The sequence below is a fragment of the Rhyacophila brunnea genome, unplaced genomic scaffold (assembly GCF_057557595.1).
Source record: "Rhyacophila brunnea isolate RB1 unplaced genomic scaffold, BYU_Rbru_1.0 scaffold_21, whole genome shotgun sequence".
In the NCBI taxonomy this organism is placed as follows: domain Eukaryota; kingdom Metazoa; phylum Arthropoda; class Insecta; order Trichoptera; family Rhyacophilidae; genus Rhyacophila; species Rhyacophila brunnea.
In genome coordinates, this window is record NW_028232871.1 from 1,170,268 (window position 1) to 1,187,906 (window position 17,639).

The 17,639-nt window shown below is 31.8% G+C and overlaps 1 protein-coding gene across 1 annotated transcript; it reads right to left on the minus strand.

Moving 5' to 3' along the window:
* Positions 1–1,335: 1,335 nt before the first annotated feature.
* On the minus strand, positions 1,336–12,164 carry LOC147070584 (uncharacterized). The gene is made up of 2 exons (XM_085949217.1): positions 12,115–12,164; positions 1,336–3,052 (listed from the first exon to the last, which is right to left on the minus strand). Exons 1-2 carry the CDS (start codon positions 12,162–12,164, stop codon positions 1,336–1,338), a joined length of 1,767 nt encoding a protein of 588 aa, XP_085805343.1.
* Positions 12,165–17,639: the final 5,475 nt, after the last annotated feature.

Consider the following 17,639-nt stretch of genomic DNA (forward strand, 5'->3'; position numbering starts at 1 on the left):
ATTTTACGTTTATCCAAAAGTGTTCTTTTTGGACTTAATATAGGTATACTGGCTTTCAGGTATAGATTCAATTCTCAAAGTGATAAAACGACAATAATTGTATGTCTAAAAATATTGTAATTATTATAAGTATTTTGTAATAATGTTTAATTTTTATAAGTTAATACCTAAGGATACCAGAAAATACTTAAAAAAATGTATTGAATCTTATAAATTTATTTAGTAACTACTCAATATAAGAATATGTTTTTACTTGTCCGGAAACCAATTATTGCTTTTAATACTACGTTATATAATAACTGTAGGTATTAAAATTATTATTGTTTAGAAGAAACTTGTTTATTATTTTTTTGGTTACTTTTTAAAAATATATCTTCAGGATGACTTGCTCGAGGATTTATAATAATATTGAGAAATGCCTCCTGAATTTATATAAGAAAGTCAATAACATATTATATTCATTTAAATATATAAATATATTATATTATCTTTATATTTTGGAAAATATAAGAACAATCATTATGATTAAAATATTACTCAGATAATATTTTGTATAGACTTTTGTATTCAATTAAACGTTTAATTTAAATAATTAAATATTTTGTAAAATGTATTTTTATAACCTATCAATAATATGCACAAAATATAAAAAAATATAAAAAAAACTACAAAAATCTTTCATTCAATTTTTATAATGACTGTGTATAATTTATAGCGCCAACCATGTAAGAGTGACAGAATGTCCGCTGCTAAAACCATAATTCACAGGTTTGAATCCTGCGTTAGACAAATTTATATATAGTTTTTCAATGTGTCTAAGCAGTTCCAGTTCATGAAATCTCCGAGATTATCGCTACGTCTCGTGCAAAAAAATATGTTGACTGTCTGAGCTTTTTTTATTAAATATACATGAAAATAGACAGATATGTTAAAAAAATTTCCAAAAATTATCAAGTGCTGTTAAATTATAATGGTTAACAACCATTTAGCACAAACACACCTTAGAAACCCCTTCGTGAGGCGGCCAAGAACCTCAATGAATTTTTATAGAACTAATAAAAAAATATATATATGCAGTTATTATAATTTAATTATGTAGTAATAATATTCAACAATTTTATTTTTAATAACTCACAGTAACATAAATATAATAATATTATTGGGTATAATAAATTAATTTAAAAAATAATAATAAATAATATTAAATTAAATCTCTAGTAGATATTAAAATTAAATAACAATAAATAACATAAATAAAAAACTTTGACTGATCATAGTTTCATATTAGATAAAAAAAATATTTGTTTGTAGGTAGTTTTACTAAAATAATAATATCTAAAGAGATCTTTGTATAGTATTTTCGTAATCTAGTTTAGGATGTTGTGTGACATTTTGATAATAGTTATTATGCTCTAAAATATGTGAGACACTTCGTTTCCTTCTTCCTAGAACCATTGGCATAATCATTGCCATAGTAGCTGGCACCAGTCCGGCTCCAACAGCTGCCATGACAGCCGAACTGTCAGGACTCGCATCCGTCGCCATAACCCTCCTCACTTTCGTAGGCCTTCTTAATTTTGTAGCGTTCGCAACGAGCGCATTCTCGTATGTCTTTCTGGATTCGTCTACTGTTTGAAAATTAGCTTCGACTTCTAAAAGACCTCCGTGTGACGTTGTCATATTTTCTTTCGATCCATTCACAACTGGCAGGACAGTAAGTCTTACAACACGATGGGATTTAATTGTATTCGGTCCTACTGAAAGAGATCTTTGACGATTTTTAGGGAACTGATAACCTTTTGTTGTTGATAATAAAACCCATTGACCATCACCACTGGATGGATGTGTCGAAGGATGATTAGAGTTTGATATATCTGCATATACTACTTGTGTTGGTTTTCTATATACTGATTGATTAGGTTTATATCCTACGCTGCTGGGTGGAAAATCACCTGGACGTCCATCAGTCATAATTCCGTCGCTTTCACCAAATTGTGTTGACACTCTTCGGTTGTCATCTTCGTAATTATTTGTATTATGATTTTCATGATTGTGATCGCAGTCTGGGCGGTGTGGTTTCTTATTAGATTCTGGTCCCCAGTCTGAAGAATGATAATGAGATGGTTTATAAGATGGTTTATTCCAGAAAGGTTTTGGCGTTTCCTCACTTGGCCAATCATTGCCTTCCACTTGTGGACTTTCAAATCCGGGACGATAATCAATACCGTCGTTTGGTTTATTGAATTGTGGATTAGTATTGAATGGTTTATTTTCAAATTCGCTTTCCGCAGTAGGCTTCCCATATGTTGACGAAGAAAATCTGTCATTATAATCTGAAGGTTCTTTATCGCCACCGTAGGGTGACGTATAGAAATTGCTTGGTCTATTTGTTTTGTGTGTGTTCGCGTGCCATTTAGAAATTTTACTTCTTGACCAAGGTATTGCTTCCAGAGCTACCCATCCTTCAGAGTCTTCAAAGGGATTCTTGTTCTTCTTCAGGTCATTATAATCCCAAGAAGATTTCTTTCCTTCGTCCGGTTTGGGATAAATATCGACTCTTTCTGTTATCTTCTTCTTTTGATATGCCTTATCGGCAATTAAAATTCCAGAATTACTATACTGTGTTGTTGTTTCCATTTGTTGTAGTCTATCTTTAGTTCTTTGATCTGCGTTTTTAATTTTTTCAGCATACTCTTCTAAGAATTTGTTCAATAATTCAGGTGAGTACACTGTTTTCTTGCTTGAATCTCCATTAAATTCATGACATGATGGTCCAAAGCATCTTCCTGTTCCAAATCTTCTTGGTGGATCCGTATCTGATACAGTATCAAATCTATCTTGAATTTCTTTTTCATGAGTTGATCCAGGAACTACATAATCTTTAGTTTTTCGTTCATTGTACTGACTAATGTGATCCAGTCTTTTAGGATCACTCACAGATTTTTGTTCCCTTTGTCGATTTTCATGATGATTTTCAGGATCTGCTTCGATAATAGTAATTGGTTGTGATCCAGCTACTTCCAGTTGATAAGTTTTCGGATATCCACTATCACTGATACCAGAGTTAAAAGATCTTTCAAAATGTCTTTGCGAATTTGTAAAGTGCACAGTTTCTGCGATAATTACAGAAGCTATGTTTAAAATCACTGCTAAATTTAATAAATGTACACAGTTTTTAAATAGCATCTTGAATGGTTATTATTTTTATATTATAATTTTAAACTTTGCAAAACTTTTGAATCATGATAAAAAATATATTTACTACTGTAAAATATGTAGTTACAAAAAATAAACACACTTGAATTTTTAACACACTTTTCATTACAAGTTACAAGATCACAAAACGATAGATTGTTTTTTGAATTGTATATACAAAAATGATTTATAATCGGAGATAAAACACAGTCTTCTTAGGAGAGTTAAAGTCGTGTTACTTTGATGATTGTCAAGTAGCAACTGACTCGAAAAGTTTCTGACACACTGATATACTCTAGTTACCTACAGAGGGCTGTGTGAAATGTAAACTTGACAATGGCTACCCCCTCTTGTTTCGCTTTTCATCACTCGAATGCATCTGGCAGTGCCGTACTCAGCCACAGAAGAAAAGAGGTAACTATGCAACATAAAAAAATAATAGGTTTATGTACAGAATAATTGATTGTATTTTATTGATCATGGATTATTCAACAGTTATGACTGAGGATCAGAATCATCAATCATGTATTACCACAAAGTAAAATATCAAATGAATTATGGTAATATTCGGAAACAAAACTAAATAGGTAATATATAAATTATTCTATAGAATTTAATATTTTAGATTTTTTTCTTTAAATCGTCATAAAAGATTAATTTTACATATTAATTATAGAAATATATTTGGAAAAATTACAAAAAAATTAACAACTTACTATATATTATGTTAAATATAATTAATTTTCTTTGCTGTTGAACATTGATACTTACAATAATGAATTAAGGTGCATGTTGAGCATAGCCAATAGATTATGAGGCAGACAAGAATATGTAATGTGTTAGAAGTTCCAAAGTAGATATACTTGCAAAGGGCTGAATATTCAGCTCGATCACTGGACAAAAATACAGTCATACAGTGGTACCCAGGGAGCACTGAACGACAACAACTATTCCCTTAAACCCACTGGATCGACTGACTTTATAATGTTCGATGAATGTGCGGCCAGCAAAGAACTAGGGACCGAGAAGAATATAAGTAGCTTGGAGAGGCTTTCATTTAGAAGTGAGATCAACGCCGGCTGAATTTATGATAAGTATAAATATGTTATCCACAAGATAGCAAAATAGTGTACCTAATAAGTTTTGTGAAGTTTTATACACCCATAATATATTTTTTTCAAAGATATATGTCTATATTATGAGACTATTACTATGGTCAATTTTATTGAAACAAAATTTATATATGTATGTATGAGAATGTATGGATGAGGATTTAGGTAGGTATAGGTGTATATTAGGTGAGTTTATATATATATTATATTAGGCGAGTTTATATGTATTTTTTTTTAAATAATGTTATAAAAAAGTAGGTACCATGTAAGAGTATTATTAAATACTAATATCTCATTAGTTAACCCCATTAATTAATTATTTTCTTAGAATTGACGATTTACACCTCTTGAGTGTAGTATGTGTATGTTTATAAATAATAATGATCTATTATTAGGTTTTGGCGACTTACTATGCTATCGAGTGTATTGTTATTAATAAGATAGGGTTTTTACTAATTAGGTTTTTTTCTGATACTTCAACTATTCATAATTTGTTTATTGTATTTTTGTGACCTTTGACTTGATAGGTAGGTAATGGAGTTTTTACCTACTCTATTTTATTGATTTATTATATAAGCTAGAGTAAAGAGTGTTTGTTGTCAGTGTGTGTTTACCTTTGGTGAGTGTACACGGCGCCTGAAGATGCCGAAAGGCGAAACCCGGGTCGCAAAAACGACTTAAATGGAATAGTACAGAGCTTGAATTAAAATTCAAATTCCATCAAGTACCTTCAGTCGATAGTATTAATATGATATATATGTTGCTAAACATAAATAAATGCATGGTAATATTATTTTATCGTTAGTTATTACAATGCTAGAGTATAATAATTTAAAAAAAGAACACAGCTTCATCTGCACATTTAATAAACAACTTTGAAAAAATGTATTTTATTGGTATATAATATAACTTTCTAACAGAAAAATACTAATAATCAATGCCTACCCCACCATTCAGATAAATATAGGCGCCACTACCAAACTACAAAGGCCAATTTTCCGGCATTTAAGGTATTTTTTCAAGGTGATTAAAGTGAAAATAAGCGCGATTTCTGCACGTCTCAAATGGAGGGTATCAATTACTTTTTGTTTTTTATCCGCCAAATTTTCTGAAATAGAAAATGTCCTCGTTTTGTAAGTTTTATTGTTAAATGTTACGGATGCTGGTAATGTACGGGAAATCTGCAGACATTTCCCAGAGAAGTCATCTCATCGACATTCGACGTAAACAAAATGCACATTTTACAACGTTTTTCTTAGCTCGTATTCGTATCTGTCCGGTGGTTCTTTGTCCGGTAAAAATCTTGCAATCGATTTTTAACTAACTTCCCGACTAGCTATACATTTGAAACCTTTAGAATATATCAGAACACGACGCCAATGCATTCTTTCAATATTTTTAGCCATCTTTAAGCAGAATTAAATTCATTTTCAGTTAATTCTGTTTTGTATGAAAAGTTATTTCGACAACATTATTGGTTGCTATCTGGGGTCCTAGCAACTAAATTATTAATATATACGTGCGATACTATGGAAGTCAATATAAAATTTATTTTCAGTATTATTTCTATCAAGTACAAATTTTTTTGATCGTTTAAGCTAGTTAAGTCAAGTTTATATTATGATTCAACAGAAAATTTAAAAACGTTCTATATCAAAATTTATTTTTATCTTGTAATTCATTTTCCAATTATTCAGTTATTATTAAATTGTTATAACGAATAATGTGTTAATAGTTTTGTTTTGATAGACATACTACTTAATATATAATAATTAAAAATAATTAGTTATAAATCTCATTACAAGTATACTCTAACTATATACATATTATAATTTTTATTATACGAGTTTGTGAAAGATCAAACGTCATAAACTTTCTACCTAATGTTTATTTTATTAATACTTTATTAATTTATTGTTTTAATCTGGAGATAAATTAATTATATTTTTCTAACATTATGTCAGATAAGTTAGTCTCCACAAACAAAACATATTAAATTCGGCGATAAGGATATAAAATTTATATGAGTATATTACAATGTAGCAGTGAGTGTTCTTTAATTGTTTTTCATTAAATGCTTTATAATATATTTCTCTCCATCAAGAAAGGGAACAAAATATCATTAAAAAAACACCCGTGAGAAAGTATATAACCACTAGAAAAAATCTTTTTGAAATCTTTTCATCGGCGTTCTGTTGGCATTAACCCTCAACTATTTTTATTCTTTTATTTTAAATACATAATATATTATAATGTCCAATATAGAATGCAATGAGTAGCATGGAAAGGTGCATGTTGACCATAACGCGGAAATATCACAAAATAAATCAATAGATAAGGAGGCAGAAAAAAGTTTGCGACGTGTTAGAGGTCGCCAAACAGATGAAGTGGCAATGGACTGGACATATCGCTCGACGAATGGATAATCACTGAACAAATGCAGACATATTACAGCGGAACCCAAGTAACACTCAACAACCACAGAGATACCTCAAAACCCGCTGTATCGACGAACTGAAGTGAAGATGTCTTCACTTAGATTGTTAGCAGTTTTGTATTAGATTTTGTTACTTATTACAAATTTTTATTTTACCTCTACGTGCTCTTCTCTCCGATGGATACACATAACTGAAAGTCATTTAAATTAGTCAAAGCACATTAGAGTTATAATGACCTCAGTTTTGGGTTACTACTCCTGAGACATTCCTAGTCATAAAAAATATAATTAACATCAAACGTAGGGTCCCATGATACACCCGATTAAAACCGAGTGTGGTTTGGCGGGGTCATTACTTTCAATTTATTGAAGAATTCATAAAGGTCTGTAGATGTATATGACAACAAAGAACTTGGGACCGAGAAGAGTAGAATTGAATCGACCCCGACTGACGATGATGATGGCGGAAAGCCAAATGTTATACTACGAGTATATTAAAATTACTTGATAACGAAATGGTAATGTAGGAACATGTATTATTATTATAGGGTTGCTAAGTCGTAGGCAGGGAGAGTTTCTCTAGGGGTCATCATACCATAGAGGTATTAGGTCATACCAGTAGCGAAGACTCCATACTAGGCGATTATTTAAAGCCTACCTTCATTGCATATTGACATATTTATATACTTAATCACTTCATTATTTTATGTTATAAAAAAATAATTTATTTTGCTAACGAGAGATGTCGTATAATATGTAGGAATGTATTACAGTATTACACAGTTTACAAAACAACTGCAAAGGTATTAAAAAATATACCACAGCGCACCGTAAATAAATAATAAACGCCGCGACGTCTCGACGTAAATAAATCTCCGACTATGTGTGAAATAATTTTGAATTTTTTTCGTATGGACTTTACGTTTCGTAACCTCAGCAAGTCTGCTGATTTGTACGAAATAAGGTAAGCTCTTATCACAGAGCCTAAAACATTCGCGCATAATAATGTTGTCACGACTGCGCACTTTGTCCAATATCATTAATAATTAGATAATTAAAAAAATAATTTCAGCGACGTTTAATCGAATATTAATAAATAAGTAAGTATAGATTGTTTTTATAAATAAAAATTAATTTTATTAAATGATTTTTGATGGGTATACATGTTTTAAAAAATACGTAATTTAAACACATCGCTCATTTTTATGTCGTCAATGAGTTTTTGAAGTTTCATTGAATTAGTGTGTCGTTGTTATTTACTAGTGTGTACCTATTCATTAGTAGTAAATATCGTACTATTCTCGTAAGTATACCTGACGGGTGTGCTTTTTTTATCAGGTCTCCACAGCCTACCTCTTTCCAAAAGTCACCCTTCGCCACTGGATCATACAATATACTGGGTCAGAGGTTTCTCATTTAAAATGATTATATATTTCACTGTCCATTCTCTTTTATTTAATTAATGTTTTTCTTTTTTTTTAATTTCACGTGTAACGAAATATTTATTATTAACAATAGTTTGACATGAATGATAATTAAAGTTGACACATTAACATATTTGCGATTCTCTTTATAGCATCCAAAGATTATCCACGGTGCAGTCTTTTTAATAACAATATCATTTTTATCTCGGCTTTGTTCACTCGAATCTCTCTATTGTTAGAGATTCCCATCGGTGAGTACATACATGCGTTAATAGTAACACGTAGTAAAGACACTCGACAATGGTGTTCAATGTGCCGAAAGCATGACGACTAGTAGGTACGTAGGTGCTATTACAATAAATATTTTATCTGCCACAAACGATACTTAATATTTAATATTATATATTATGTATTAAATTAATGAATATTTATATATTATAACATTATTTAGTAGAGTGTAATAAACACTAAGATTTAGAATTTATTTGGTTTTAGGCTTGACAATTCGATTTGAATCTTGACTGTCTCACGAAGAGGTTTTTTTTTTAAAACGGTATATGGATATAAGCCACTTGATCAACTGATTAAGTCCACACTCTGGTTCTAAATACATATTGAAAAGATAGCATGTAAGGTTTGAACCCAATACGGATTGATACTCACTTTAAATTAAACATTTTTTATACACATAATAATTTACCAATAAAAGTGATTCATTGTATTTATTATTTCAGATAGCATGTAGTATGTATTTTTTTTTCTTTTATTTTGTTAACTGTCAATTCATGATGGTGGAACTGCATTGTATTGTTGTTTAATTTAATAAAACGCATTTTTTTTGTAGTATTTATTCCACTTTTAATTAATAAATTAAGACCGGTTTCGTCCGCCTCAGAGGGACACTTTCAACTGTTAAAAATTTAAAGTTGAAAATGTCCTTCTTAGGCGGACGAAACCGGTCCTAATTTATTGATTAAAAGTGGAATAACTACTACAAAAAAAACATTGCGTTTTATTAAATTAATTAAACAATAATGTTTTTTCTTTCTTTTAAACAGTGAATAAAGTGCAACGACTGTAGTGCAAGTAGTGGTAAAACAATCACAAAATACTCAGGCTTTAAGATAATTACATAACTGTGTTGTTACATCATTGGCAATAAACCGGAAACTCCCTGATGAAAATTAAGTGGCTTACGTATTGGACTACGAGGGAGACATCATTGAACTTACTTAGTTACTTTGGAACAACATTCGAAATAAAATACTAATAAATTGGACAATATTAACATTTTTATACCAAAAGCATACACAAATATGACAGCTTACATCAAGAGAACATACATTATACAACAAAAGATAAGAATTTTCCTAAGATGTAACATTGGATTTGTATAAATTGTAAAAGAATGTTAACTGTTGCCGAAACTAAAAGAGCCATAAGTCTTACAAATAAAAAAATTAATTAAAAACAAATAAGGAAAATTAACTATTTCTTTTATTCAACGAATAATTCACAAGATTTGAGAATGTACCATTCTAATTATTGTAAGTCCCATCGCACATGGGCATTGAGGGCAATGAAAGGGCAGATGATCTGGCAAAGGAAGCTGGCCATTCAGGGGTACCATATCAGTGGATACCAGAAAACCTGGACTGGAATGAGGCTATAAAGAAAATGTGTCATAGTATGTGGATAGATTTTCACCATAGGGCATCATTAGAAAAGGGGAAATGGAATAAGTCTATTCTACCATCACCACGAGAGGTGCCCTGGTTTGTAGAGTCTTCTTTGACGAGGAATGAGCTTAAGTTAATACTGAGGCTAAGAACAGGGCACACCATGGGCAAAAGATTTGATGTCCTCATGGGAAGAAGCGAATCGCAGCTCTGTGATGAATGTCATGTTTTAGAGGACATTGTACATAAAGCACTGCAATGCCCTAAATATGAAATTCACAGAGTACAGCTGCGAATTGCGGATATCTATGAGAATGTCGACGAATTGAAAGATGTCCTGGCGGTGGGTAAGACGGAAGAGCTAGGCAAAATTGTAAAGTTATTTTAACAGAATAGGAGTGAGGACCTGATCGACGGATCCCCTTCTAGAAGAGAAGAGGCGATATGACAGCGAGTCGCAGTCAAAGCCTCGGTAAAATCACAAAAAAAAAATATTGCAAGTACATAATTTTGAAAAACACTTTCTGACAAAATATATTATAAGCAAATATATGATAACAAATATATTATAACCAAAATTATGTATGTTCAATGATTAGAATGGTAAATTCTTAAATCTTGTGAACTATTCGTTGAATAAAAGAAATAGTTAATTATAAATTATTAGCAAGTTCAAGTAAGTTACATCATAAAAAATATTGGAGAAATCCACGACGTCGGTTAGTAATTGAAGTAATAGGTATCTACTTTGATTTAACAAAACAAAAATCGATTGCCAAAGTAGCTTTATTTGGAAGAACGCTGATGAGTGGGTATTAAAATTGGGCAATAGTTAAAATTTGTCGCAATTACTATGCCACTGCGTAGCATAGAGGTAATGCGCGGATGGGGCGTAAAACCGGGAGATGCAGGGTTCGATTCCCTGCCGGGGTGGCTTACTTTTTTTGAAAAAGATTTTTTCTATTATATTTTTAATATAATTATATATATTTTCTCAGAAAGTGTTTTTTTAAATTATGTATGTTAAATAAGGAAAAGTATGAATCAAATCAATGCTTCTGAATTACTAAATTCCACACAGAACCATCGGAGTTCCCATACAACATGGTCAACAAATCAATCTTCTTTTGGCTCTCCAGAAATTTACCGATTTTAGACTTAATGCCTTCTTCATGTCGCAAATAGGTTTGTTTCTTGATTTTTTTTGTTGTGTAAAGAAATGTAGCAAATGTAGACGCTAAAATATAAAGATTGTTTGTGATTATCTAAAAATAATAGAAATTAACGGACCGTAAAAATATTTAACTAATTTATCACGGACGGCAAATTTTGATGGAAAACATACGTCGCTGAGATCTACAGTATGTGTAACGCTTTGAACATAATTACTTATATCAACCAAAAATGACAAGACTAGGCTGTCTAAGTGCATCTCATGCACTACCATGAAGATATATTATATTGTAAAAAACTTAATACCTAAGTTAATTAACTTTAAAAATATTGCACCTGTAAAAATATATTATGCGAGTAAATGCAGGAAATATTTTGGGCAAATAAACTCATAAATAAATAGGCTCATATACCTTTTTGTAGCGGATATTATAATTAGTCATGAACATCATAAAACTTGCAAATGATACGTAATAAGAACTATTCGGTTGAAAGATAACTTCAAAGGGTTTGTCAAGAGCGCTTTCTCATTTCGAGAGATAATTAAAATTACTTCAAACTGATTGGAACTAAGAGCGCATTTATTTTGGCAATTAAATTGTAATTTTTAAATAAAACTAATAATATTTCAATTCAATGAATGCAAATTGTATGGATTTGTACAGAAATAAATGTTTTTGTTATACGGCATTTCAATTTAGAGCAATATAAACAAATTAATATGTTTTCTCTTTATATTTAGTGGCTTCCACGGAACGTACTGGTTTAAGATGTCGTAGTTCCTGAGTTCGAATCCTAGGTCTGACAAATTCAAAAATGTTTGTAGCAGTCTACAAACTCGGGCCTAGTCAGCGTAATTACGATATCGCAAGAATCAGCGAGTCACTCAACTATGATATACGATCAGCATATTCTAAAGGGGTGAGATACTTTGATAAGCATCGACTACTTCGGGCTTTGTCAGCGAAACGCCTCGAAGTTGCAATGATGCGGCGGTCAGCAGATTTACCAATTGCGAACTACTATCAACAATGATTCTCGCAATTTACTGAATATGCATGTACATAAATAGCGAATCATAGCTGATGGGTTACCTCAGATCGGATTCAGTTTCAGTCTCAGTATTACGCTGCACAGTAATCATTTCCACCGAGTCTCGGACCGTTAACATAACTTCTACGTTATTTACCCTTGAATTAACTGTATATCATTTACGCAGCAATAATAAACTCTCGCTCCTTCATTCATATAAGCAACCCCAACCAGTCTCTTTTCATTTCTACACTATCACCCCTAAGTGGTTCTCGTTCTTTTACAACGAGACCACTAAATGCTATTTTTCAGAATGTGTGTTTACATAATATGGGCCTAATTGGTTAAACAATTGACTAACATCAATGTCTTCTAAAAATAAAAGATTGTTCATTCAATGCCACTCTGTGAAGGCCCATATAACACTCATAGGGTTGAACATGGTGATATTATATGAAATAAAATTTAGTAGGTTAAGTCTGGTTAAATAAGTCAAAGTACTTTCTTTGTCAACTAATTATAATAAAGAACAGGAAACGAATAACATAGAAAGAAACCATTTCACCACTTAATTTCATTTCAATTCAATTAGGCATGATGTAGAAGACAGTATTGTTTTAATGTCTTGCTTTGGAAAAAAATAAACAAAAGGCAGTTAACCAAGATAATGTGGCATTTAGAAAGATGTGAACTTCTTGTCGTTCTGATGTTTCATTCTGTCGATGTGATTTTTTGTCAAAGGAATTGTGCAGTGGCGTAACTACAGTTACAAAGTGACATTGATTTAATATATTTATATTGAGTTGAAACACAGCAACGTGTGTTCTCTTATTTAATACTAAACTATTTAGATTAAGGTTTAGGTAAATATGCCCAAGTCCAAGAATAAGAAAAGGTAGTATCGAGTGTAACTGTTGGGTTGCTACCTGCAGACTATGCCATCATCCAGCGCCATTTTTAGATTAAGCCTGAGCATATCTTTTTATACAAACAACGAGTGGTCCACTGTTCAGCTGTCAAAATCAGATCCCAGATTGCTTGATACATTGATTCGCCCTTTCTTATTTCAAATTGAATTATAAAAAAGTCTCAAATCAATATATTAGTTATTTATAAATAATATACATTCCTGTTATTCATCAGCTGTCAAAGTCAGACTTGTCCTTCACATAAAAACCGATGGTTTCCAAAAAAATATGTAGCATTGATCTATGCATTACATTTTTTTGTAGAAGGTGTGTTAATGCTAGTGTATCATTTATCATGTAACTACTTATCTATTCAAATCAAACCATTCCCTGTGTGAACGCGACAGACGCGTCAGTATGAGCACTCTATAGAACAATGATAAGTCATACATAGACAATAACGGGTAGGGGGGAAAAAGTAGGACCAGTCGTTGTAAATGTATCGGCTTTCTACTTGAGTCGGCAATGCATCATCGCATATTAAGTGAAATCACCACTTCAATGATAAAATAATAATTGTAAGAAATTTGAGCGTAACTCATTTTTCGCCAAACAATACTATCGCAATTACTGCCCGACGGGACTTGAACTTAAGCATTGGATTTATGCCAGCGTGCTTTACCCATCCAGCTACGGACATCCTATCTAATTACGATGAAATCAACTAATATTTTTATATGAAATGGTTGTCAAATTGCGTTCATTTTGGCTATGTGTTTTAAATCAAGGTGCCCTAAGGGAATGGGACGATTTGACACCGCGAACTGGCCTCCGCCGATTGGCCTCCGGTAATTGGCCGCCGGTACAATCGGACGCCGGCCCAATTGGACGCCGACCCAATTCGACGCCGACCCAACTGGCCTCCGGGAGATTGGACGCCGCACAGTTGAATTAAATGCGCAAAGGAATAGACGTACGTTACGATTTGTTGGAGTAAATAAGCAAGTCAGTTTAATATGCTTCTATCTTCTCAGTAGGTGTACCTTATACATTTCGCGCTTGACACATTTTTAATATAGATTGAGAAAAATTATTATGCCTGCTGATGTTTATTAAAAAAAAAAAATTCTTCCCTCGCTAAAACTTAAAGATGTGCATAATCAATTAATTTATTGTCTATACATGGGTACTTATTTATATTTACAACAAATATTTAAAATAATGTTAGATGTTAGAATGAAAATTACATTATATTTCAGCGTTTTATCGACTTAATATTATAATAAGGCTTAAATATGTATATTATTATGCATAAATGCATATTTTAAGATAGTATGAAATTACAAACAAAATATTAAGTAAGTTATCTGCTAAGTATAAATGTTTCAGTAGTTTGATTGATAAACTACTTAGGTACTGGGTGCCGGACGAAATCCCGAAGGCCGAAATCCCGAATGCTGAAATCCCGAATGGACGAAATCCCGAAAAATGAAAAAATACAAACATCAATAATTGCGCAATTTTTGCAAGAGAGACAAAAACCCATTTTTTGTGGATATATAAAAAATGTAAAATACAAACATCAATAATTGCGCAATTTTGTAAGAGAGACAAATCCAATTTTTTCGGAAAATGGGTTTTTCTGATTGCGCAATTTTTTTTCAGGAGAGACCATTTTGTAGAACGAATGGATTTTGTGCATCTTACAAAAATTGCGCAATCCACGATTGCGCAAATTTTTCGGGATTTCGGCCTTCGGGATTCCGGCCATTCGGGATTTCAGCGTTCGGGATTTCGATATTCGGGATTTCGGCTTTCGGGATTTAGGCTTTCGGGATTTCGGCCTTCAAGATTTCGTCCGGCACCCAGTACCTAAGTAGTTTATCAATCAAACTACTAAAACATTTATACTTAGCAGATAACTTACTTAATATTTTGTTTGTAATTTCATACTATCTTAAAATACGCATGTATGCATAATAATATATATGTTTAAGCTTTATTATAATATTAAGTCGATAAAACGCTGAAATATAATGTAATTTTCATTCTAACATCTAACATTATTTTTAATATTTGTTGTAAATATAAATAAGTACCCATGTATAGACAATAAATTAATTGATTATGCACATCTTTAAGTTTTAGCGAGGGAAGAATTATTTTCTTTTAATAAACATCATAAGGCATAATAATTTTTCTCAATCTATATTAAAAATGTGTCAAGCGCGAAATGTATAAGGTACGACTACTGAGAAGATAGAAGCATATTAAACTGACTTGCTTATTTACTCCAACATATCGTAACGTACGTCTATTCCTTTGCGCATTTAATTCAACTGTGCGGCGTTCAATCTCCCGGAGGCCAGTTGGGTCGGCGTCGAATTGGGTCGGCGTCCAATTGGGCCGGCGTCCAATTGTACCGGCGGCCAATTACCGGAGGCCAATCGGCGGAGGCCAGTTCGCGGTGCCAAATCGTCCTAGACCCGTGCCCTAATCCTTAACCGACGCCCGGATCACTCTAAATTTTTGTTATAACTTACTTGCACTTGCAAATACTTTAATAAACTATTTCTTTTATTTAAAAAATAATTAATAAGATTTGAAAATGTAATAGTCTATACATAATTATATTGAAAATATGTACTTAGGTATGTTCAATATAAAGAATATTACACTGTCAAATCTTGTGAATTGTTTGTTGAATAAAAGAAATAGTTTAATAAAGTGTTTATAATGTTTTTATTCATGATATTTCTAACTAAATAAGTTGTCATGATCTTTATGTGGTTTTTGGTGATTTTCTTAGATACTAGTTAGATAGACGAAAGCTCGCATTATTTAGATCTTGTGAGTATACTTAATAGGAAAAGATACATCTAAATAGATTTGGTTACATGTAAATTGTACGTATTACATTTCAATGTAGCAGTTTTCCGTGAGCTTTCTTATAGCACCGAGATGAAAAAATACGCGTTGTTCGTGGAGGATTGCAGACAATAATGTTCCAATTTTATTAGATCCTAACCTAACTTAACCACCTAATCTAAAGGTAACCTAACAAATAATCCAGTATATTGGCTATTTTCAAAATTTATTTGCTGCTGGCTTCCCTGGCTTTCTGTAAACTGACAAGAACCGTGTTTCATTTAGACATGATATTTATCTCATTACTATACGACCTAGAGGTTGATTAATATACGACCATATATTTCCGATACAACATTTCACGGTGAAGTTCGATACGGCTAATATACGTACAAATTTCCGGACACGCATTAATTGAACCTGCCATCATGCAATATAATACGCCACTGAAGTCATGATCTCTCTTCAGTCTATTAAAATATTGACGGATATGCTTTCTGATGCCTTTCATCATCATGCTCGTGAAAAAAAGTCGAAATATTGCAATAATACCAACAGGAAAGAATAATAATATTATAACCAGTATATTCTTGTTTCTTTGCTATTAATGGTCTTCGAATTCACATCGCTTGTTGTTATTGTTTTAAATATAGTAGACGTGTATGTGAAATAACCTTACTTTATGAGGTGCCTATTTCATAAAAAAAATGAAAGTGATTGTTTAATACCAGTAAACACTAAGAGCGGAATGCAGAAACATTTGTCATAACTAAAATTTCCTTAGCAGAAAACACTATGCAGAAACATTGTCTTTAGTTAAGATCATTTCTATTGAAAATAATACCATATTTAAAAAGTCTCTTTCCTATAGTTTAGGTAAATTATTTTATAATTGTTAAACGATGAAAAAAATTTTATAAATGCAATAACTATAAATACATATTACTATTTAATTATAATACTCTTATGTTTCCATTATAAGTCATTATACGTGATTCCATAGGCACCGCAAGATATTTTTTTAACATGGTAACACTAGCGTCAAGTGTCATTCTATCATCTGGCATCTTGTTTATCTGCGGGCTGGCGTATAAAAGTAAAATAATATTCTGCACGTACATGCCAAACGAATTAACACTATCAATATCCATATTGAGATACATTGTTAAATGAATTTTAGTGTATGGACTGTTTTATAGACATGCGAATTTATTTTGACAGCAGCTGTCAGTGGTAAATGGTAATACAGAAGGGGGCGTGTTCATAACAAAAGTAGTCTATGGTTAGGGATTCCTTAACTCTATACTTAGGATTGTTTATGGTTAAGTCATGCTTTTCGGCGACTTATCCTTAGGATCGAAATCTGAGATTGTGCATGCCGCTCTAAGATATCAAAGCTTTTGTGTGATATTTCTAACATATTATGTATAACAAACAAAAAATAATTAATAATTCCCATCACCGATATAATATCTACTTTATTAGACAAGCGTTACCCTGTCATTAATGATTATTTAATATTCTTTTTCTAATTTTTCCATTTATTATATTATCGCTAGATTTATAGTAAGTATGTCTATACCTAACTTTACTGGTTGAAATATTTTCACACACACTCTAGTCCTAGTGCACGTCAACCAAAGTCTTGGGTAGTTGCTCTTGGGACATTTTCGACACAACTTTGAAGAACGCCTAACGTTCGTTACGCAACGGTATAAGCCTGCAAAACGGGTGTGGAGATATGGCGGGTGGTGGAGGGAAAAGCTAAGTCATGTTTGTTTTTAAAATTTGGATTATTAAGTTTTCTCTTA

Bases quoted from the DNA above. Each gene is read 5' to 3' on its own strand.
- LOC147070584 (XM_085949217.1), bottom strand. From the start codon at position 12,164: ATGATTACTGTGCAGCGTAATACTGAGACTGAAACTGAATCCGATCTG. The intron at 3,053-12,114 runs GTAACCCATCAG...CTCTGGTATCAG, and splicing joins GAAACTGAATCCGATCTGAG to TGATAGTGGATATCCGAAAA.